This window comes from Salmo salar, chromosome ssa05 (assembly GCF_905237065.1).
Source record: "Salmo salar chromosome ssa05, Ssal_v3.1, whole genome shotgun sequence".
NCBI lineage: Eukaryota > Metazoa > Chordata > Actinopteri > Salmoniformes > Salmonidae > Salmo > Salmo salar.
Window position 1 is genome coordinate 87,217,808 of NC_059446.1, and position 24,276 is coordinate 87,242,083.

General features: G+C 43.0%; 1 protein-coding gene across 2 annotated transcripts in view; it reads left to right on the plus strand.

The window, feature by feature from the left end:
• LOC106606163 (39S ribosomal protein L13, mitochondrial) overlaps positions 1-24,276 on the plus strand; it is a 36,902-nt gene that overhangs the window by 11,001 nt on the left and 1,625 nt on the right. Inside the window, exons 5-6 of one of the 2 annotated variants that reach the window (XM_045719293.1) lie at positions 6,101-6,187; positions 6,820-6,945. In XM_045719293.1, the coding sequence (XP_045575249.1) occupies positions 6,101-6,187; positions 6,820-6,945 (213 nt within the window). Of the gene's footprint in view, positions 1-6,100; positions 6,188-6,819; positions 6,946-24,276 lie in introns of those variants that run through there. The other variant, XM_045719292.1, reaches the window with a different exon arrangement.

The window sequence follows — 24,276 nt, forward strand, 5'->3', positions numbered from 1 at the left end:
GTAAGGCGATCGTTCTCCTGTATATTATAAGTACAACGACTACAATTAGAAGGCATCATGTTAATGTTACTTAGCTTCGGCTGTTTGAAGTCCTGACGAACCATGTCCAGATAAAACCTCCGGGGTGAAAAAGTTGAATGAAAAAAGTTGAGTGAGGGAAAAATTTAAAATATACTGTAATGAAAAAGTAAAAAACCGTCAGGTAGCAAAGTAAGATCGGCAACAAAACGCACAGCAGCGTAAACAAGTCTGCAAGTTGTGACCGGAAACAGGAAACAGGAAATGAAGCACTGAGCAATCTCTCCCCAGCCCACCTCTCCCTAACTGTCCTCATCCCTCTCCTCAGGCTCCTCCCCAGCCAGTTACATCTCCCTTCCCCTCCTCTCTCTCCCCATCCGTCTCCAGCCCTCCTCAGGCTCCTCCTCAGCCAGTTACATCTCCCTTCCCCTCCTCTCTCTCCCCATCCGTCTCCAGCCCTCCTCAGGCTCCTCCCCAGCCAGTTACATCTCCCTTCCCCTCCTCTCTCTCCCCATCCGTCTCCAGCCCTCCTCAGGCTCCTCCCCAGCCAGTTACATCTCCCTTCCCCTCCTCTCTCTCCATCCGTCTCCAGCCCTCCTCAGGCTCCTCCCCAGCCAGTTACATCTCCCTTCCCCTCCTCTCTCCCCATCCGTCTCCAGCCCTCCTCAGGCTCCTCCCCAGCCAGTTACATCTCCCTTCCCCTCCTCTCTCTCCCCATCCGTCTCCAGCCCTCCTCAGGCTCCTCCCCAGCCAGTTACATCTCCCTTCCCCTCCTCTCTCTCCCCATCCGTCTCCAGCCCTCCTCAGGCTCCTCTAGCACGTTACACCTCCATTAATGAGATGGATGCATGTCTCTAGCTGAGTTATTCCAGCGGGGGGAGAATCTATCAGAGGTAATTGTGGGTAATGATCACGTTGGGGTGACATCCACCTTCTGTATCCGTGGTGACGGATGGTGTCCCTATACAACACACATCCGTCTTCCACACACCACGGTCGTCATTTAACAGGAATAGGACTGACTAATTTTCACAGGGGATAGATATGTATGAAGGGATTAAGCTGGAAATGGTAGATGAGAGAAAGTCAAATATGAAGAGATTTTCACTTCATTATGACATTTGGATTTTTCTTCCCCTCACTTGGTATTCTTATTGCAGAGGATGGATTTGAGTGGTGGACGGTTATGTAGGAATAACATGTCATTTTGATGGTCGGTTTGCCAATGGAAGGAGGGAGGGACAGAGGGGCAGAGGCACTTTTTATGTAACCTTTATTTAACTAGGCAAGTCAGTTAACCTGTTAGGGCTAGGGGGCAGTATTGACACGGCTGGATAAAAAACGTACCGATTTAATCTGGTTACCACTCCTACCCAGTAACTAGAATATGCATATACTTATTACATATGGATAGAAAACACCCTAAAGTTTCTAAAACTGTTTGAATGGTGTCTGTGAGTATAACAGAACTCAAATGGCAGGTCAAAACCTGAGAGATTCCTTTACAGGAAGTGGCCTGTCTGACCATTTCTGGAACTTCTTTGCCATCTCTATCTTTTACTAAGGATCTCTGCTCTAACGTGACACTTCCTACGTCGTCCATAGGTGCTCAGAGCCCGGGAAAAACCTGAATGTCGTCATCCCAGCCCCAGGCTGAAACACATTATCGCCTTTCTCAAGTGGCCGATCAAGGGACTCTGGGCTTAGGCGCGTGACCTGACCGCCCCCGTCTTTGTGATTTTTTCCTCTGTTTGCCGAAAAGGAGATTCCCGGTCGGAATATTATCGCTTTTCTACGAGAAAAATGGCATAAAAATTGATTTTAAACAGTGGTTGACATGCTTCGAAGTACGGTAATGGAATATTTTGAATTTTTTTGTCACGAATTGCGCCATGCGCACGACCCTTCTTTACCATTTCGGATAGTGTCTGGAACGCACGAACAAAACGCCGCTATTCGGATATAACGATGGATTATTTTGGACCAAACCAACATTTGTTATTGAAGTAGCAGTCCTGGGAGTGCATTCTGACGAAGACAACAAAAGGTAATCAAACTTTTATAATAGTAAATATGATTATGGTGAGTGCTAAACTTGCCGGGTGTCTAAATAGCTAGCCCATGATGCCTGGGCTATGTACTTAGAATATTGCGAAATGTGCTTTCACCAAAAAGCTATTTTAAAATCGGACATATCGAGTGCATAGAGGAGGTCTGTATCTATAATTCTTAAAATAATTGTTATGCTTTTTGTGAACGTTTATCGTGAGTAATTTAGTAAAATGTTAGCGAATTCCCGGAAGTTTGCTAGTTCTGAACGTCACATGCTAATGTAAAAAGCTGGTTTTTGATATAAATATGAACTTGATTGAACAAAACATGCATGTATTGTATAACATAATGTCCTAGGGTTGTCATCTGATGAAGATCATCAAAGGTTAGTGCTGCATTTAGCTGTCTTCTGGGTTTTTGTGACATTATATGCTAGCTTGAAAAATGGGTGTCTGATTATTTCTGGCTTGGTACTCTGCTGACATAATCTAATGTTTTGCTTTCGTTGTAAAGCCTTTTTGAAATCGGACAGTGTGGTTAGATTAACGAGAGTCTTGTCTTTAAATAGCTGTAAAATAGTCATATGTTTGAGAAATTGAAGTAATAGGATTTTTAAGGTTTTGAAAATCGCGCCACAGGCTTCAAGTGGCTGTTACGTAGGTGGGACGAATTCGTCCCGCCTAGCCCATAGAGGTTAAGAACAAATTCTTATTTACAATGACGGCCTACCAGGGAACAGTGGGTTAACTGCCTTGTTCAGGGCAGAATAACAGATTTTTACCTTGTCAGCTCAGGGATTCGATCCAGCAACCTTTCGGTTACTGGCCCAACGCTCTAACCACTAGGCTACCTGCCTCCCCTTGCTGAGCATTCAGGGTATTAGTTCAAGGATAACACCATTTCTTTCATATGACCTAAATGATTTGCTACCAGTTGGCTCCAAGAAACACTGAATATGTTTCACACCACAGAGTGAGGGAGGGATACGAGGAATAGAACCAGCCTGTTAAAATGGTAGGAGAATATTAAAGGGGTCTATAAAGTCGTCTACAGGGGAGATTGCTCAGTACTCTTTCTATCTAGAGAGGGTAAGGTGGAGATATTACCATATTGCTTAAACCTCATTCTCTCAGATCCACCCAAGTGTCTCTAGGGGTAGGGCTGAATAGAGGGGTTGTTTCTGGACAGGGTCATAGAGAACAGACATGAGGGGTATAGTACAAAGAAGAACAATTATTTAACCAGCTAACGTTGATAAACAACCAGAAATATCTATTGTTTTTCTGTTTCATTAAGAAAGCTAAACTTAGATATGTGTTTTTGGTTGTTGGGTAAATTAGACCATGCCCATTTTCAAGCATATCTTTCTAAAAACAAATGAGGGAAGTTAGCTGGCTAACAACTCATTGATCCTGCTTAGTAGTACACCCGTCTGGACCTAACAGGATCTCCACTGGTCACCACTGGAGACATATTAAAGATGGGTCAATGATGGACCTCGACCTTGCTCTTCTCCAGAGCTGTAACCATGACAACCCTGATCCAACTGTCTTACATCAAATGTCTGTGTTAGTGTCCCAAATGGCACCCTATTCCCTATTTAGTGTGCTAGGATTCCCTATATAGTGTGCTAGGACTCCCTACATAGTGCGCTAGGACTCCCTACATAGTGCGCTAGGACTCCCTATATAGTGCGCTAGGACTCCCTACATAGTGCGCTAGGACTCCTACATAGTGCGCTAGGACTCCCTACATAGTGCGCTAGGATACCCTACATAGTGCGCTAGGACTCCCTACATAGTGCGCTAGGATACCCTATATAGTGTGCTAGGACTCCCTACATAGTGCGCTAGGACTCCCTATATAGTGCGCTAGGACTCCCTACATAGTGCGCTAGGACTCCCTACATAGTGCGCTAGGATTCCCTACATAGTGCGCTAGGATACCCTATATAGTGCAATAGGATTCCCTATATACCTCAGCCACGCTCAAGGTCCTAAACGATATCTTAACAGCCATCGATAAGAAACAATACTGTGCTACCATATTCATCGACCTGGCCAAGGTTTTCGACTCTGTCAATCACCACATCCTCATTGGCAGACTCAATAGCCTTGGTTTCTCAAATGATTGCCTCGTCTGGTTCACCAACTACTTCTCTGATAGAGTTCAGTGTGTCAAATCTGAGGGCCTGTTGTCCGGACCTCTGGCAGTCTCTATGGGGGTGCCACAGGGTTCAATTCTTGGGCCGACTCTTTTCTCTGTATACATCAATGATGTCGCTGTTGCTGCTGGTGAGTCTCTGATCCACCTCTACGCAGACGACACCATTCTGTATACTTCTGGCCCTTCTTTGGACACTGTGTTAACTACCCTCCAGACGAGCTTCAATGCCATACAACTCTCCTTCCGTGGCCTCCAACTGCTCTTAAATGCTAGTAAAACTAAATGCATGCTCTTCAACCGATCGCTGCCCGCACCTGCCCGCCCGTCCAGCATCACTACTCTGGACGGTTCTGACTTAGAATATGTGGACAACTACAAATACCTAGGTGTCTGGTTAGACTGTAAACTCTCCTTCCAGACTCACATCAAACATCTCCAATCCAAAGTTAAATCTAGAATTGGCTTCCTATTTCGCAACAAAGCATCTTTCACTCATGCTGCCAAATATACCCTAGTAAAACTGACCATCCTACCGATCCTCGACTTCGGCGATGTCATTTACAAAATAGCCTCCAAAATAGCCTCCATAAATTGGATGCAGTCTATCACAGTGCCATCCGTTTTGTCACCAAAGCCCCATATACTACCCACCACAGCGACCTGTACGCTCTCGTTGGCTGGCCCTCGCTTCATACAAACCCACTGGCTCCAGGTCATCTACAAGACCCTGCTAGGTAAAGTTCCCCCTTATCTCAGCTCGCTGGTCACCATAGCAGCACCCACCTGTAGCACGCTCTCCAGCAGGTATATCTCTCTGGTCACCCCCAAAGCCAATTCCTCCTTCGGCCGTCTCTCCTTCCAGTTCTCTGCTGCCAATGACTGGAACGAACTACAAAAATCTCTGAAACTGGAAACACTTATCTCCCTCACTAGCTTTAAGCACCAGCTGTCAGAGCAGCTCACAGATTACTGCACCTGTACATAGCCCATCTATAATTTAGCCCAAACAACTACCTCTTCCCCTACTGTATTTATTTATTTATTTTGCTCCTTTGAACCCCATTATTTCTATTTCTACTTTGCACTTTCTTCCACTGTAAATCTACCATTCCAGTGTTTTCCTTGCTATATTGTATTTACTTTGCCACCATGGCCTTTTTTGCCTTTACCTCCCTTATCTCACCTCATTTGCTCACATTGTATATAGACTTATTTTTCTACTATATTATTGACTGTATGTTTGTTTTACTCCATGTGTAACTCTGTGTTGTTGTATGTTGTCGAACTGCGTTGCTTTATCTTGGCCAGGTCGCAATTGTAAATGACAACTTGTTCTCAACTAGTCTACCTGGTTAAATAAAGGTGAAATAAAATAAATGTAGTGCAATAGGATTCCCTATATAGTGCAATAGGATTCCCTATATAGTGCAATAGGATTCCCTATATAGTGTAATAGGATTCCCATATAGTGCAATAGGATTCCCATATATGCAATAGGATTCCCTATATAGTGCAATAGGATCCCTATATAGTGCAATAGGATTCCCTATATAGTGCAATAGGAAATAGTGCAATAGGATTCCCTATATAGTGTAATAGGATTCCCTATATAGTGCAATAGGATTCCCTATATAGTGCAAAGATTCCCTATATAGTGTAATAGGATTCCCTATATAGTGCAATAGGATTCTATAAGTGTAATAGATTCCCTATATAGTGCAATAGATCATATAGTGCAATAGTTCCCTATATAGTGCGCTAAGGTGCCATTAGGGACTGAATCTGAGTAGCCTATCCAATCGATGGATCCAGAGTTCAATGATTGATCCTTCTTCTCCTTCCTTCTTTCTTCTTCTACCTCCAGATAGTAAAGCTGGCAGTGTACGGGATGCTGCCTAGGAACCTCTCCAGAAGGACCATGATGCAACGGCTACACCTCTTCCCTGAAGATGTAACACTTGTCTTTTAAGACTTTGACATCTAATATGTGTGAAAATGAAATGACAAGTTTTAGTAAAAAGAATGACGCCACACACTACACCTCTTCCCTGAAGATAAAATAACTGCTCTTTATTCCCCTGTTGTGGACTGAATATGTCTTGACATGTTGATTTGATTGATTAAATTTGTTTCATCATTTTAAATGACGACATATTCAGCCAAGAGCAAGCAGAACAGAAATATCAGCGATAACACAAGTCTGACTTGTTTCCAATAAACACAAGTCTGACTTGTTTCCAATAAACACAAGACTGACTTGTTTCCAATAAACACAAGTCTGACTTGTTTCCAATAAACACAAGTCTGACTTGTTTCCAATAAACACAAGTCTGACTTGTTTTCATTGTGGTAAAGCATTTAGACAAGTCTAGTCTGACTGTAGCTTCTCTGCCCATTTATACGGTATATAAATATAAAAGTCTTATTTTCCCTTGACTTGCACCTCTCTCTTACCCAGGTGTTTTTTCCCTCTCTGAAAAGTGAAGACACCTACAGACCTAAGTCTGTGTTCCTGTCCCTGGCTAGAGCCTAGGTGCCATACAGATCCATGAAATGACTATGTTGTATGTAATTGTATGGCAGGATCTTCCTGAGGACATCCTTCTGAACCTGACAGAGGAGCTGCCTCAGCCCAGAGAGATCCCTCGCAGACTGAATGAGTACAGCCAGGAGGAACGAGAAGCCTTCCCCACTCTATGGACCCCGTGAGTAGCTTCTTCTCCCGGTCTTCCTCCATGGACGAGACATGCAAACACACACCCTCTCTCTCACATCTTCACACACACACACCATCCTTAATCACACCCACATATCCTCACACACACACACAGCTCTCTCCACCCCGACCTGCACTGAACCTCTATCTCATTTAGAACAGCCTGGTCTATAGAGGAACAGCCTGGTCTATAGAGGCACAGCCAGGTCAATAGAGGAACAGACTGGTTTATAGAGGAACAGACACATTTAGAACAGCCTGGTTTATAGAGGAACAGCCTGGTTTATAGAGGAACAGACACATTTAGAACAGTCTGGTTTATAGAGGAACAGACACATTTAGAACAGCCTGGTTTATAGAGGCACAGCCTGGTTTATAGAGGCACCGACACATTTAGAACAGCCTGGTTTATAGAGGAACAGACACATTTAGAACAGTCTGGTTTATAGAGGAACAGACACATTTAGAACAGCCTGGTTTATAGAGGAACAGACACATTTAGAACAGCCTGGTTTATAGAGGAACAGCCTGGTTTATAGAGGCACAGACACATTTAGAACAGCCTGGTTTATAGAGGAACAGACACATTTAGAACAGTCTGGTTTATAGAGGTACAGCCTGGTTTATAGAGGAACCGACACATTTAAGAACAGCCTGGTTTATAGAGGAACAGCCTGGTTTATAGAGGAACAGCCTCGTTTATAGAGAACAGCCTGGTTTATAGAGGAACAGACACATTTAGAACAGCCTGGTTTATAGAGGAACAGACACATTTAGAACAGTCTGGTTTATAGAGGAACAGCAAAGCTGGTTTATAGAGGAACAGACACATTTAGAACAGTCTGGTTTATAGAGGAACAGACACATTTAGAACAGACTGGTTTATAGAGGAACAGCCTGGTTTATAGAGGAACAGACACATTTAGAACAGTCTGGTTTATAGAGGTACAGCCTGGTTTATAGAGGAACAGACACATTTAATAACAGCCTGGTTTATAGAGGAACAGCCTGGTTTATAGAGGAACAGACACATTTAAGAACAGCCTGGTTTATAGAGGAACAGACACATTTAATAACAGCCTGGTTTATAGAGGAACAGCCTGGTTTATAGAGGAACCGACTCATTTAAGAACAGCCTGGTTTATAGAGGAACAGACACATTTAGAACAGTCTGGTTTATAGAGGAACAGACACATTTAAGGGAACAGACTGGTTTATAGAGGAACAGCCTGGTTTATAGAGGAACAGACACATTTAATAACAGCCTGGATTATAGAGGAACAGACACATTTAGAACAGTCTGGTTTATAGAGGAACAGCCTGGTTTATAGAGGAACAGACTCATTTAGAACAGCCTGGTTTATAGAGGAACAGACACATTTAGAACAGCCTGGTTTATAGAGGAACAGACACATTTAGAACAGTCTGGTTTATAGAGGAACAGCCTGGTTTATAGAGGAACAGACACATTTAGAACAGCCTGGTTTATAGAGGAACAGACACATTTAGAACAGCCTGGTTTATAGAGGAACAGCCTGGTTTATAGAGGAACAGACACATTTAGAACAGCCTGGTTTATAGAGGAACAGACACATTAGAACAGCCTGGTTTATAGAGGAACAGTCTGGTTTATAGAGGAACAGACACATTTAGAACAGCCTGGTTTATAGAGGAACAGACACATTTAGAACAGTCTGGTTTATAGAGGAACAGTCTGGTTTATAGAGGAACAGACACATTTAATAACAGCCTGGTTTATAGAGGAACAGACACATTTAGAACAGTCTGGTTTATAGAGGCACAGACACATTTAATAGAACAGCCTGGTTTATAGAGGAACAGACACATTTAGAACAGTCTGGTTTATAGAGGAACAGACACATTTAGAACAGCCTGGTTTATAGAGGAACAGCCTGGTTTATAGAGGAACAGACACATTTAGAACAGCCTGGTTTATAGAGGAACAGACACATTTAGAACAGCCTGGTTTATAGAGGAACAGCCTGGTTTATAGAGGAACAGCCTGGTTTATAGAGGAACAGACACATTTAGAACAGCCTGGTTTATAGAGGAACAGACACATTTAAAACAGCCTGGTTTATAGAGGAACAGCCTGGTTTATAGAGGAACAGACACATTTAAAACAGCCTGGTTTATAGAGGAACACACATTTAGAACAGCCTGGTTTATAGAGGAACAGCCTGGTTTATAGAGGAACAGACACATTTAGAACAGCCTGGTTTATAGAGGAACAGACACATTTAGAACAGTCTGGTTTATAGAGGAACAGCCTGGTTTATAGAGGAACAGACACATTTAGAACAGCCTGGTTTATAGAGGAACAGACACATTTAGAACAGCCTGGTTTATAGAGGAACAGCCTGGTTTATAGAGGAACAGACACATTTAGAACAGCCTGGTTTATAGAGGAACAGACACATTTAGAACAGCCTGGTTTATAGAGGAACAGACACATTTAGAACAGCCTGGTTTATAGAGGCACAGACAATAACAGCCTGGTTTATAGAGGCACAGACACATTTAGAACAGTCTGGTTTATAGAGGAACAGACACATTTAGAACAGACTGGTTTATAGAGGAACAGACACATTTAGAACAGTCTGGTTTATAGAGGAACAGACACATTTAGAACAGCCTGGTTTATAGAGGAACAGCCTGGTTTATAGAGGAACCGACACATTTAGAACAGCCTGGTTTATAGAGGAACAGCCTGGTTTATAGAGGAACAGACACATTTAGAACAGCCTGGTTTATAGAGGAACAGCCTGGTTTATAGAGGAACAGACACATTTAGAACAGTCTGGTTTATAGAGGAACAGACACATTTAATAACAGCCTGGTTTATAGAGGAACAGACACATTTAGAACAGCCTGGTTTATAGAGGAACAGACACATTTAATAACAGCCTGGTTTATAGAGGAACAGACACATTTAGAACAGTCTGGTTTATAGAGGAACAGACACATTTGGAACAGCCTGGTTTATAGAGGAACAGACACATTTAGAACAGCCTGGTTTATAGAGGAACACACATTTAGAACAGCCTGGTTTATAGAGGAACAGCCTGGTTTATAGTGGAACAGCCTGGTTTATAGAGGAACAGCCTGGTTTATAGAGGAACAGCCTGGTTTATAGAGGAACAGCCTGGTTTATAGTGGAACAGCCTGGTTTATAGAGGAACAGACACATTTAGAACAGTCTGGTTTATAGAGGAACAGACACATTTAGAACAGACTGGTTTATAGAGGAACAGCCTGGTTTATAGAGGAACAGCCTGGTTTATAGAGGAACAGCCTGGTTTATAGAGGAACAGCCTGGTTTATAGAGGAACAGACACATTTAGAACAGTCTGGTTTATAGAGGAACAGCCGGATTTATAGAGGAACAGACACATTTAGAACAGTCTGGTTTATAGAGGAACAAACACATTTAGAACAGTCTGGTTTATAGAGGAACACACATTTAGAACAGCCTGGTTTATAGTGGAACAGCCTGGTTTATAGTGGAACAGCCTGGTTTATAGATGAACAGCCTGGTTTATAGTGGAACAGACACATTTAGAACAGTCTGGTTTATAGAGGAACAGACACATTTAGAACAGTCTGGTTTATAGAGGAACAACACATTTAGAACAGCCTGGTTTATAGAGGAACAGCCTGGTTTATAGAGGAACAGACACATTTAGAACAGTCTGGTTTATAGAGGAACAGCCTGGTTTATAGAGGAACAGACACATTTAGAACAGCCTGGTTTATAGAGGAACAGCCTGGTTTATAGAGGAACAGACACATTTAGAACAGACTGGTTTATGACGACAGCCTGGTTTATAGAGGCACCGACACATTTAGAACAGCCTGGTTTATAGAGGACAGAATTTAGAACAGCCTGGTTTATAGTGGAACAGCCTGGTTTATAGAGGAACAGCCTGGTTTATAGTGGAACAGACACATTTAGAACAGTCTGGTTTATAGAGGAACAGCCGGATTTATAGAGGAACAGACACGTTTATAGAGGAACAGCCTGGTTTATAGAGGAACAGACAGAACAGCTGGTTTATAGAGGAACAGACATTTAGGAACAGACTGGTTTATAGTGGAACAGCCTGGTTTATAGTGGAACAGCCTGGTTTATAGAGGAACAGCCTGGTTTATAGTGGAACAGACACATTTAGAACAGCCTGGTTTATAGAGGAACAGCCTGGTTTATAGAGGAACAGCCTGGTTTATAGAGGAACAACCTGGTTTATAGTGGAACAGACTTGTTTATAGTGGAACAGACTGGTTTATAGTGGAACAGCCTGGTTTATAGACACATACCATAGTTCTATTACAGACTGCTGTGATCCTTCGGTCATGGCACTGATCCATTGTTCCTCAGTCCACAGCCTGCTATTCATATCAGCCGTGACGCAGTTAAATGCCTTATGATACTGCTCTCTACAAGAGCGGACAAATCTCTAAGCATTTTATGACCTAAATGCTACGCTAGCTTTAGCTTACCACAAACATTCAAATAACTAGTAGAAACCCAAAATAATTATTTAGTGAAGAACGGGATAAAACATTTTTGTGTGTGTTCGTGTGAAACCTACTTCTGTGCCGGTAAGTAAGGATGGAAACAGTATAGCACCGTGTTCCTGTGGTCTTTATTGATGTGAGAAACGGGTTCTTGTTACCGGGCTGACAAATGATTCCATTATTATAAAGAGCACGGCATGTTGAAACGTGATCGGTCACGTTCCTATAGAGTTAAGTAAGGGTGTGGCTCAATGAGGGGTAATGGTGGTCTGAGCCAGGGACTGACCTCTCATTAAATAAACACAGACAGACAGACAGACAAGACAGACAGACAGACAGACAGACAGACAGACAGACAGACAGACAGACAGACAGACAGACAGACAGACAGACAGACACTTTCAAACACTGATACCCCACGTGTGTTAATGCACTTAAGATCGTTCCTTTTTAAAGTTGTATTGAAGTACTATAGAAGTACTCTGTAATTGAATTCATGCTAACTTTTGAGGCCAGTAATTCATCCCAATGAGCAGTGGAACCGAGGAGGGTTTTAGAGAGCAGTATGTTTATATGGGTTCTCTCTCTAATAACCACAGCAGTGATTGGTCAGGACGACCCTACGGAGCGTGTCCATTAAAACATATCATACAGGAAGTACTGACGTGATAATGAGACGGACAGAACAGCCACTACATTACTTCCTGTCTGTAATTGAAGGAAATGGGAGTTTTCAATCTGATAGAAAACTGCGAAATTCCAGAATTACGTGACATAATTCTTGTAGTGTAATGTTTTGCCTACTGGGTGGGGAGTTTGTTGTGTTTGATTCTGATCACACATACTCAAATGGGCTGCAGCTATAACTCGCTTGGAATAACACAGAAGTGAGAAATGAAGCTTAACAGTGACTTGATGTAGTGTTTATAGAGTGTTAACTGGTGTAGTGGTTACAGGGTGTTAACTGGTGTAGTGGTTACAGGGCGTTAACTTCTCTAGTGTAGGGTGCAGTATTTTGACATCCGGATGAAAAGCGTGCCCGGAGTAAACTGCCTGCTACTCAGTCCCAGAAGCTAAGATATGCATATTATTAGTAGATTTGGATAGAAAACACTCAGAAGTTTCTAAAACTGTTTGAATGATGTCTGTGAGTATAACAGAACTCATATGGCAGGCAAAAACCTGAGGAAAAAAATCCAACCATGAAGTGTGGAAATCTGAGGTTTGTAGTTTTTCAAGTGATTCCCTATCCAGTATACAGTGTCAATGGGGTCATTTTGCACTTCCTAAGGCTTCCACTAGATGTCAACAGTCTTTAGAACGTTGTTTCATGCTTCTACTGTGAATGGGGAGAGAATAAGAGCATATGGAGTCAGATGACTGAGAAAATGATATGGCACTCCCGTGAGAGTTAGCTGTGTTCCTTTTCTTTTTTGAAGACAAAGGAATCGTCCAGTTGGAATATTATGGTTTATGATAAAAACATCCTAAAGATTGATTCTATACATCATTTGACATGTTTCTACGAGCTGTAATATAACTTTTTTGACTATTCGTCTGAACTAACTGCGCGAGCACAGTGGATTTGAATAACTCAACTGAACGCGCAAACAAAAAGGGGAGATATTTGGACATAAAGGATGGACTTCATCAAAACAAATGAACATTTATTGTGGAACTGGGATTCCTGGGAGTGCATTCCGATGAAGATCATCAAAGGTAAGTGAATATTTATAATGCTATTTCTGAGTTTTGTTGACTCCACAAAATGGCGAGTGTGGTTTTGTGACTGAGCGCCGTACTCAGATTATTTGAAAGTGTGCTTTCGCTGTAAAGCTTTTTTGAAATCTGACACAGCGGTTGCATTAAGGAGAAGTGTATCTATAATTCTTTGAAAAAGAGTTGAATATTTTATCAACGTTTATGATGAGTATTTCTGTAAATTTATGTGCTCATTCACCGGAAGTTTTGGGAGGCAAAACATTTCTGAACATTACACGCCAATGTAAAATGTTTTTTTTTTTCTATAAATATGAACTTTATCAAGCAAAACATACATGTATTGTGTAACATGAAGTCCTATGAGTGCCATCTGATGAAGATCATCAAAGGTTATTGATTCATTTTAGCTGTATTTCTGGTTTTTGTGACGCCTCTCCTTGCTTGGAAAATGGCTGTGTGGTTTTTCTTGTCTCGGTGCTGTCCTTACATAATCTAATGATATGCTTTCGCCGTAAAGCCTTTTTGAAATCGGACAATGTGGTTGGATTAACGAGAAGTGTATCTTTAAAATGGGATATAATAGCTGTTTGTTTGAGAAATTTGAATAATGAGATTTTTGTTGTTTTGAATTTGGCGCCCTGCTATTTCACTGTCTGTTGAATAGTGTGTCCCGCGGGTGGACGCTAGCGTCCCACATACCCCAGAGAGGTTAACTGGTGTAGTGGTTACAGGGCGTTAACTGGTGTAGTGGTTACAGGGCGTTAACAGGAGGAGACTGAGAACTGAGTCGGTGGTGTCTGTGTGTGAGAATAGGGGAGTGTTCGGCCGCCAGCACTGAGGAGAGAAATCACTCTTCTAGTTGGTTTCCACAGCAGGAGAGGAGAATAGAACTATCACAATAACGACTACTGTACGTAGTCCTAGTTCTATAGCTAGGATAGCATAATGTTGTTGTCCTAGTTCTATAGCTAGTATAGCATCATGTTGTTGTTGTCCTAGTTCTATAGCTAGGATAGCATCATGTTGTTGATGTCCTAGTTCTATAGCTAGGATAGCATCATGTTGTTGATGTCCTAGTTCTATAGCTAGGATAGCATCATGTTGTTGATGTCCTAGTTCTATAGCTAGGATAGCATCATGTTGTTGATGTCCTAGTTCTATAGCTAGGATAGCATCATGTTGTTGATGGTTCTATAGCTAGGATAGCATCATGTTGTTGTTGTCCTAGTTCTATAGCTAGGATAGCATCATGTTGTTGATGTCCTAGTTCTATAGCTAGGATAGCATCATGTTGTTGATGTCCTAGTTCTATAGCTAGGATAGCATCATGTTGTTGATGTCCTAGTTCTATAGCTAGGATAGCATCATGTTGTTGATGTCCTAGTTCTATAGCTAGGATAGCATCATGTTGTTGATGTCCTAGTTCTATAGCTAGGATAGCATCATGTTGTTGATGTCCTAGTTCTATAGCTAGGATAGCATCATGTTGTTGATGTTCTATAGCTAGGATAGCATCATGTTGTTGATGTCCTAGTTCTATAGCTAGGATAGCATCATGTTGTTGATGTCCTAGTTCTATAGCTAGGATAGCATCATGTTGTTGATGTTCTATAGCTAGGATAGCATCATGTTGTTGATGTCCTAGTTCTATAGCTAGGATAGCATCATGTTGTTGATGTCCTAGTTCTATAGCTAGGATAGCATCATGTTGTTGATGTCCTAGTTCTATAGCTAGGATAGCATCATGTTGTTGATGTCCTAGTTCTATAGCTAGGATAGCATCATGTTGTTGATGTCCTAGTTCTATAGCTAGGATAGCATCATGTTGTTGATGTCCTAGTTCTATAGCTAGGATAGCATCATGTTGTTGATGTCCTAGTTCTATAGCTAGGATAGCATCATGTTGTTGATGTCCTAGTTCTATAGCTAGGATAGCATCATGTTGTTGATGTCCTAGTTCTATAGCTAGGATAGCATCATGTTGTTGATGTCCTAGTTCTATAGCTAGGATAGCATCATGTTGTTGATGCTGTTCTATAGCTAGGATAGCATCATGTTGTTGATGTCCTAGTTCTATAGCTAGGATAGCATCATGTTGTTGATGTCCTAGTTCTATAGCTAGGATAGCATCATGTTGTTGATGTCCTAGTTCTATAGCTAGGATAGCATCATGTTGTTGATGTCCTAGTTCTATAGCTAGGATAGCATCATGTTGTTGAGTCTGTTCTATAGCTAGGATAGCATCATGTTGTTGATGTCCTAGTTCTATAGCTAGGATAGCATCATGTTGTTGATTTGTTCTATAGCTAGGATAGCATCATGTTGTTGATGTCCTAGTTCTATAGCTAGGATAGCATCATGTTGTTGATGTCCTAGTTCTATAGCTAGGATAGCATCATGTTGTTGATGTCCTAGTTCTATAGCTAGGATAGCATCGTGTTGTTGATGTCCTAGTTCTATAGCTAGGATAGCATCATGTTGTTGATGTCCTAGTTCTATAGCTAGGATAGCATCATGTTGTTGATGTCCTAGTTCTATAGCTAGGATAGCATCATGTTGTTGATGTCCTAGTTCTATAGCTAGGATAGCATCATGTTGTTGATGTCCTAGTTCTATAGCTAGGATAGCATCATGTTGTTGATGTCCTAGTTCTATAGCTAGGATAGCATCATGTTGTTGATGTCCTAGTTCTATAGCTAGGATAGCATCATGTTGTTGATGTCCTAGTTCTATAGCTAGGATAGCATCATGTTGTTGATGTCCTAGTTCTATAGCTAGGATAGCATCATGTTGTTGATGTCCTAGTTCTATAGCTAGGATAGCATCATGTTGTTGATGTTCTATAGCTAGGATAGCATCATGTTGTTGATGTCCTAGTTCTATAGCTAGGATAGCATCATGTTGTTGATGTCCTAGTTCTATAGCTAGGATAGCATCATGTTGTTGATGTCCTAGTTCTATAGCTAGGATAGCATCATGTTGTTGATGTTCTATAGCTAGGATAGCATCATGTTGTTGATGTCCTAGTTCTATAGCTAGGATAGCATCATGTTGTTGATGTCCTAGTTCTATAGCTAGGATAGCATCATGTTGTTGATGTCCTAGTTCTATAGCTAGGATAGCATCATGTTGTTGATGTCCTAGTTCTATAGCTAGGATAGCATCATGTTGTTGATGTCCTAGTTCTATAGCTAGGATAGCATCATGTTGTTGATGTCCTAGTTCTATAGCTAGGATAGCATCATGTTGTTGATGTTCTATAGCTAGGATAGCATCATGTTGTTGATGTCCTAGTTCTATAGCTAGGATAGCATCATGTTGTTGATGTCCTAGTTCTATAGCTAGGATAGCATCATGTTGTTGATGTCCTAGTTCTATAGCTAGGATAGCATCATGTTGTTGATGTCCTAGTTCTATAGCTAGGATAGCATCATGTTGTTGATGTCCTAGTTCTATAGCTAGGATAGCATCATGTTGTTGATGTCCTGTTCTATAGCTAGGATAGCATCATGTTGTTGATGTCCTAGTTCTATAGCTAGGATAGCATCATGTTGTTGATGTCCTAGTTCTATAGCTAGGATAGCATCATGTTGTTGATGTCCTAGTTCTATAGCTAGGATAGCATCATGTTGTTGATGTCCTAGTTCTATAGCTAGGATAGCATCATGTTGTTGATGTCCTAGTTCTATAGCTAGGATAGCATCATGTTGTTGATGTCCTAGTTCTATAGCTAGGATAGCATCATGTTGTTGATGTCCTAGTTCTATAGCTAGGATAGCATCATGTTGTTGATGTTCTATAGCTAGGATAGCATCATGTTGTTGTTGTCCTAGTTCTATAGCTAGGATAGCATCATGTTGTTGATGTCCTAGTTCTATAGCTAGGATAGCATCATGTTGTTGATGTCCTAGTTCTATAGCTAGGATAGCATCATGTTGTTGATGTCCTAGTTCTATAGCTAGGATAGCATCATGTTGTTGATGTTCTAGTTCTATAGCTAGGATAGCATCATGTTGTTGATGTTCTATAGCTAGGATAGCATCATGTTGTTGATGTTCTATAGCTAGGATAGCATCATGTTGTTGATGTTCTATAGCTAGGATAGCATCATGTTGTTGATGTTCTATAGCTAGGATAGCATCATGTTGTTGATGTCCTAGTTCTATAGCTAGGATAGCATCATGTTGTTGATGTCCTAGTTCTATAGCTAGGATAGCATCATGTTGTTGATGTCCTAGTTCTATAGCTAGGATAGCATCATGTTGTTGATGTCCTAGTTCTATAGCTAGGATAGCATCATGTTGTTGATGTCCTAGTTCTATAGCTAGGATAGCATCATGTTGTTGATGTTCTATAGCTAGGATAGCATCATGTTGTTGATGTCCTAGTTCTATAGCTAGGATAGCATCATGTTGTTGATGTTCTATAGCTAGGATAGCATCATGTTGTTGATGTCCTAGTACTATAGCTAGGATAGCATCATGTTGTTGATGTCCTAGTTCTATAGCTAGGATAGCATCATGTTGTTGATGTCCTAGTTCTATAGCTAGGATAGCATCATGTTGTTGATGTCCTAGTTCTATAGCTAGGATAGCATCATGTTGTTGATGTTCTAGTTCTATAGCTAGGATAGCATCATGTTGTTGATGTCCTAGTACTATAGCTAGGATAGCATCATGTTGTTGATGTCCTAGTTCTATAGCTAGGATAGCATCATGTTGTTGATGTCCTAGTTCTATAGCTAGGATAGCATCATGTTGTTGATGTTCTATAGCTAGGATAGCATCATGTTGTTGTTGTCCTAGTTCTATAGCTAGGATAGCATCATGTTGTTGATGTTCTATAGCTAGGATAGCATCATGTTGTTGATCAGTTCTATAGCTAGGATAGCATCATGTTGTTGATTGTTCTATAGCTAGGATAGCATCATGTTGTGATGTCCTAGTTCTATAGCTAGGATAGCATCATGTTGTTGATGTCCTAGTTCTATAGCTAGGATAGCATCATGTTGTTGATGTCCTAGTTCTATAGCTAGGATAGCATCATGTTGTTGATGTCCTAGTTCTATAGCTAGGATAGCATCATGTTGTTGATGTCCTAGTTCTATAGCTAGGATAGCATCATGTTGTTGATGTTCTATAGCTAGGATAGCATCATGTTGTTGTTGTCCTAGTTCTATAGCTAGGATAGCATCATGTTGTTGATGTCCTAGTTGCAATTTGTCTCATTGTCATCCCTCTGCAATCTACTGAGATGGGTCTGCTCTATGGTTTGTGGAATCCACTCTGAATAGTGGCTGGTTTTTGCTCAGACATTCTCACTGACTGCCTCTGTGGCTCAGTGTAAACAATCTCTGAATAAATAGTCTGGTTAGATTTGCAAGCCCCGGTAAGCCTAATAGAAATGGGATTGGCATTATCATAAATATGTATTTACCACATGTAGTCCGTGGCGGGTTGAGACAGCCAGTCACTATATTCTCCTCCAGGGGTGATGTATGATGTGTCTCAGTGAGTAGCCCTGCCCCTGATTCAGTGGCACTTTTCCACTTTTGTTAATGTGGTGAGGCACGGTGCCCAGCCAAGGCTACGGTGCCAGGCTCAGTCACTGTGAGGGATGGTCTGCCAGCCTCCCTGCCCTGAAACATAGCCTGCTATACTGTGGCCTTCATTTCTATCCCACTGTGAGCTATACTGTAGCTAGGGAGGCTGCCTCGCTGTGAAGGATGGTTAGCTAGACCTGCCCTGAACCACAGGCTGCTATACTGTGGCCTCACTGTGAAGGATGGCTTGCTAGACCTGCCCTAAACCACAGGCTGCTATACTCTGGCCTCACTGTGAAGGATGGCTTGCTAGACCTGCCCTGAACCACAGGTTGCTATACTGTGGCCTCACTGTGAAGGATGGCTTGCTAGACCTGCCCTGAACCACAGGCTGCTAGACTGTGGCCTCACTGTGAAGGATGGATCACTAGACCTGCCCTGAACCACAGGCTGCTATACTGTGGCCTCACTGTGAAGGATGGATCACTAGACCTGCCCTAAACCACAGGCTGCTATACTGTGGCCTCACTGTGAAGGATGGATCGCTAGACCTGCCCTCAACCACAGGCTGCTATACTGTGGCCTCACTGTGAAGGATGGATCGCTAGACCTGCCCTAAACCACAGGCTGCTATACTGTGGCCTCACTGTGAAGGATGGATCGCTAGACCTGCCCTGAACCACAGGCTGCTATACTGTGGCCTCACTGTGAAGGATGGATCGCTAGACCTGCCCTGAACCACAGGCTGCTATACTGTGGCCTCACTGTGAAGAATGGATCGCTAGACCTGCCCTGAAACGCAGGCTGCTATAGCTATAGGCTGCCTTTGTTTCTCCAGAGAGAAGGATGGCCAGTCAAGCAGGCTTGAACCATAGGCATTCCTACCCTGTGAGCTATAGCCAGGTCTGATCCATAGGCTACTCTGGCCTGTCTTCTCCATGGCGAGATATAGCCAGGTCTGATCCATAGGCTACTCTGGCCTGTCTTCTCCATGGTGAGATATAGCCAGGTCTGATCCATAGGCTACTCTGGCCTGTCTTCTCCATGGTGAGATATAGCCAGGTCTGATCCATAGGCTACTCTGGCCTGTCTTCTCCATGGTGAGACATAGCCAGGTCTGATTGATAGTCTATACTACTCCACTGCAAGCCTGAATGGGCCTACCTCTGCACTGTGAGTGGGTTTTGAGTTGGAGGGTTGGGAGAGGTTCGGGGGATTGCAATGTATATGTCATTCATAAAACACTGTAGATTAAACAGTTTACTGTTGGCACGGTGACATTTCAATCCTCCTCTATTCACCCCTTCATCCCTCCTCTATTCACCCCTTCATCCCTCCTCTACTCACCTCTTCATCCCTCCTCTACTCACCCCTTCATCCCTCCTCTATTCACCCCTTCATCCCTCCTCTACTCACCTCTTCATCCCTCCTCTATTCACCCCTTCATCCCTCCTCTACTCACCCCTTCATCCCACCTCTACTCACTCCTCTATTCACCCCTTCATCCCTCCTCTATTCACCCCTTCATCCCTCCTCTATTCATCCCTTCATCCCTCCTCTACTCACCCCTTCATCCCTCCTCTATTCACCCCTTCATCCCTCCTCTATTCACCCCTTCATCCCTCCTCTATTCACCCCTTCATCCCTCCTCTATTCACCCCTCCTCTATTCACCCCTTCATCCCTCTATTCACCCCTGCATCCCTCCTCTATTCACCCCTTCATCCCTCCTCTATTCACCCCTTCTCTATTCACCCCTTCATCCCTCTATTCATCCCTTCATCCCTCCTCTACTCACCCCTTCTCTATTCACTCATTCATCCCTCCTCTACTCACCCCTTCATCCCTCCTCTATTCACCCCTTCATCCCTCATCTGTTCATCACTTCACCCCTCTATTCATCCCTTTATCCCTCCTTTATTCACCACTTCATCCCTCCTCTATTCACTCCTTCATCCCTCCTCTGTTCACCCCTTCATCCCTCCTCTATTCACCCCTTCTCTATTCACTCATTCACCCCTCCTCTACTCACCCCTCCATCCCTCCTCTACTCACCCCTTCTCTATTCATCCCTTCATCCCTCCTCTACTCACCCCCTCATCACTCCTCTACTCACCCCTTCATCCCTCATCTGTTCATCACTTCACCCCTCTATTCATCCCTTCATCCCTCCTCTACTCACCCCTTCATCCCTCCTCTACTCATCCCTCCTCTACTCACCCCTTCATCCCTCCTCTACTCATCCCTACTCTATTCACCCCTTCAACCCTCCTCTATTCACCCCTTCATCCCTCCTCTACTCACCCCTTCATCCCTCCTCTACTCATCCCTCCTCTATTCACCCCTTCATCCCTTCTCTATTCACCCCTTCATCCCTCCTCTCTTCACCCCTTCTCTATTCACCCCTTCATCCCTCCTCTCTTCACCCCTTCTCTATTCACCCCTTCATCCCTCCTCTCTTCACCCCTTCTCTATTCACCCCTTCATCCCTCCTCTCTTCATCCCTTCTCTCTTCATCCCTCCTCTCTTCACCCCTTCTCTATTCACCCCTCCTCTATTCCCCTACATAGGAGGGAACGAGGAGCCCCACAGACGTACAGTCACTAACTATAGAAAGGATATACCTTTAACCGTTCGTGTTTTCCCAGTTGATTGCCTTTCCGTCTGGAATGTATATGTATTAAATTCATGTTTTTCCAGCCTGATCTATATAATCCTCCATTTCAAAGTGAAAAGGGAAGCGGGTGAAAAGCCCGTCTAGACATATGTATCATACTTATAAGGTAGCCTACATTTCAATCAACACTAACCCTGTAGCTAACCCAGATCACTCAAATTAATCACATTCATGCAATTTCTTTTTTGGTTAGCGAGAAATATTTTCCAAAAGAAGATTAAATTAACTTTTCTCACGACCCTCCCGTTTTCCATCTAGTGAGGAAATGTAGCCTTTTATTTCATTCCCCTCACTTTGCGTGCGCATGTCATCAATCCCAAGTTAATTGTCCCAGTCCTACCCTTCTCATGACATTACACAAAGGCCGTGTCCCAAAGGGCACCCTTTTCCCTATGTAGTGCCCTACTTTTGACCTGGGCCCTTTATAAAGGGAACAGGGTGCCATTTTGGAACGTGTCATTCAAGGTAAGAGCAGAACATGTGTCCTAAAGCTGTATTTTATAATTTTATGTGTTTTTTATGCAGCTGAGAAGTGCTGTTTTTAATACGAAGACCAACTTAAAGGAGGAGACTTTATGAAACTTGTTAACAATCCCTTTTAAAGATGTTTTTTCTTCTTGCCAAAGACTTGAGCATAGACGGTCCTTTTCTTTGAAATGAAAAGGTTGAGATGAATAGTGTGATGTCTGGTGGGTGAAACATCACCTCAGGTGGTTGCCATTTTAAAATAGGGAGTCGGCTACAAGTTTCATTCTTTACAGTAACACCGTGTTCAAGGAACACTCAACATTCACTACAGAAAGAAAACGCCAAAGGGACAATAACACCAAAATGTAATTGATGGTAGAAAACATTTTAATTATCAAGACACAAGACTTGGAAACAAAACAGTGATTTATCTGTCAACCTCTCTATAAAGATGGGAATCTGAGTAAAAAGAGGGAATCTGTTTGAGGCAACAACTCCACTTTGTAAACTACATTTCCCATAGTACTCTGCTCGTCAGTGTATCTCACCCTAGCAGTCATCAGTATATAGCCCTGTCAGGACACTGTCAGCCCTAGCAGTCATCAGTATATAGTCCTGTCAGGACACTGTCCACCCCAGCAGTCATCAGTATATAGTCCTGTCAGGACACTGTCCACCCCAGCAGTCATCAGTATATAGTCCTGTCAGGACACTGTCAGCCCTAGCAGTCATCAGTATATAGTCCTGTCAGGACACTGTCCGCCCTAGCAGTCATCAGTATATAGTCCTGTCAGGACACTGTCCACCCTAGCAGTCATCAGTATATAGTCCTGTGAGGACACTGTCCGCCCTAGCAGTCATCAGTATATAGTCCTGTCAGGACACTGTCAGCCCTAGCAGTCATCCATATATAGTCCTGTCAGGACACTGTCCGCCCTAGCAGTCATCAGTATATAGTCCTGTCAGGACACTGTCAGCCCTAGCAGTCATCAGTATATAGTCCTGTCAGGACACTGTCCACCCTAGCAGTCATCAGTATATAGTCCTGTCAGGACACTGTCAGCCCTAGCAGTCATCAGTATATAGTCCTGTGAGGACACTGTCCACCCTAGCAGTCATCAGTATATAGTCCTGTCAGGACACTGTCAGCCCTAGCAGTCATCAGTATATAGTCCTGTGAGGACACTGTCAGCCCTAGCAGTCATCAGTATATAGTCCTGTCAGGACACTGTCCACCCAAGCAGTCATCAGTATATAGTCCTGTCAGGACACTGTCCGCCCTAGCAGTCATCAGTATATAGTCCTGTCAGGACACTGTCAGCCCTAGCAGTCATCAGTATATAGTCCTGTGAGGACACTGTCCACCCTAGCAGTCATCAGTATATAGTCCTGTCAGGACACTGTCCACCCTAGCAGTCATCAGTATATAGTCCTGTCAGGACACTGTCCACCCTAGCAGTCATCAGTATATAGTCCTGTCAGGACACTGTCCACCCTAGCAGTCATCAGTATATAGTCCTGTCAGGACACTGTCAGCCCTAGCAGTCATCAGTATATAGTCCTGTGAGGACACTGTCCACCCTAGCAGTCATCAGTATATAGTCCTGTCAGGACACTGTCCACCCTAGCAGTCATCAGTATATAGTCCTGTCAGGACACTGTCCACCCTAGCAGTCATCAGTATATAGTCCTGTCAGGACACTGTCCACCCTAGCAGTCATCAGTATATAGTCCTGTCAGGACACTGTCAGCCCTAGCAGTCATCAGTATATAGTCCTGTGAGGACACTGTCCACCCTAGCAGTCATCAGTATATAGTCCTGTCAGGACACTGTCCACCCTAGCAGTCATCAGTATATAGTCCTGTCAGGACACTGTCAGCCCTAGCAGTCATCAGTATATAGTCCTGTGAGGACACTGTCCACCCTAGCAGTCATCAGTATATAGTCCTGTCAGGACACTGTCAGCCCTAGCAGTCATCAGTATATAGTCCTGTGAGGACACTGTCCACCCTAGCAGTCATCAGTATATAGTCCTGTCAGGACACTGTCCACCCTAGCAGTCATCAGTATATAGTCCTGTCAGGACACTGTCAGCCCTAGCAGTCATCAGTATATAGTCCTGTGAGGACACTGTCCACCCTAGCAGTCATCAGTATATAGTCCTGTCAGGACACTGTCCACCCTAGCAGTCTCATCAGTATATAGTCCTGTCAGGACACTGTCCGCCCTCGTAGTCATCAGTATATAGTCCTGTCAGGACACTGTCCACCCTAGCAGTCATCCTTATATAGTCCTGTCAGGACACTGTCCGCCCTAGCAGTCATCAGTATATAGTCCTGTCAGGACACTGTCCACCCAAGCAGTCATCAGTATATA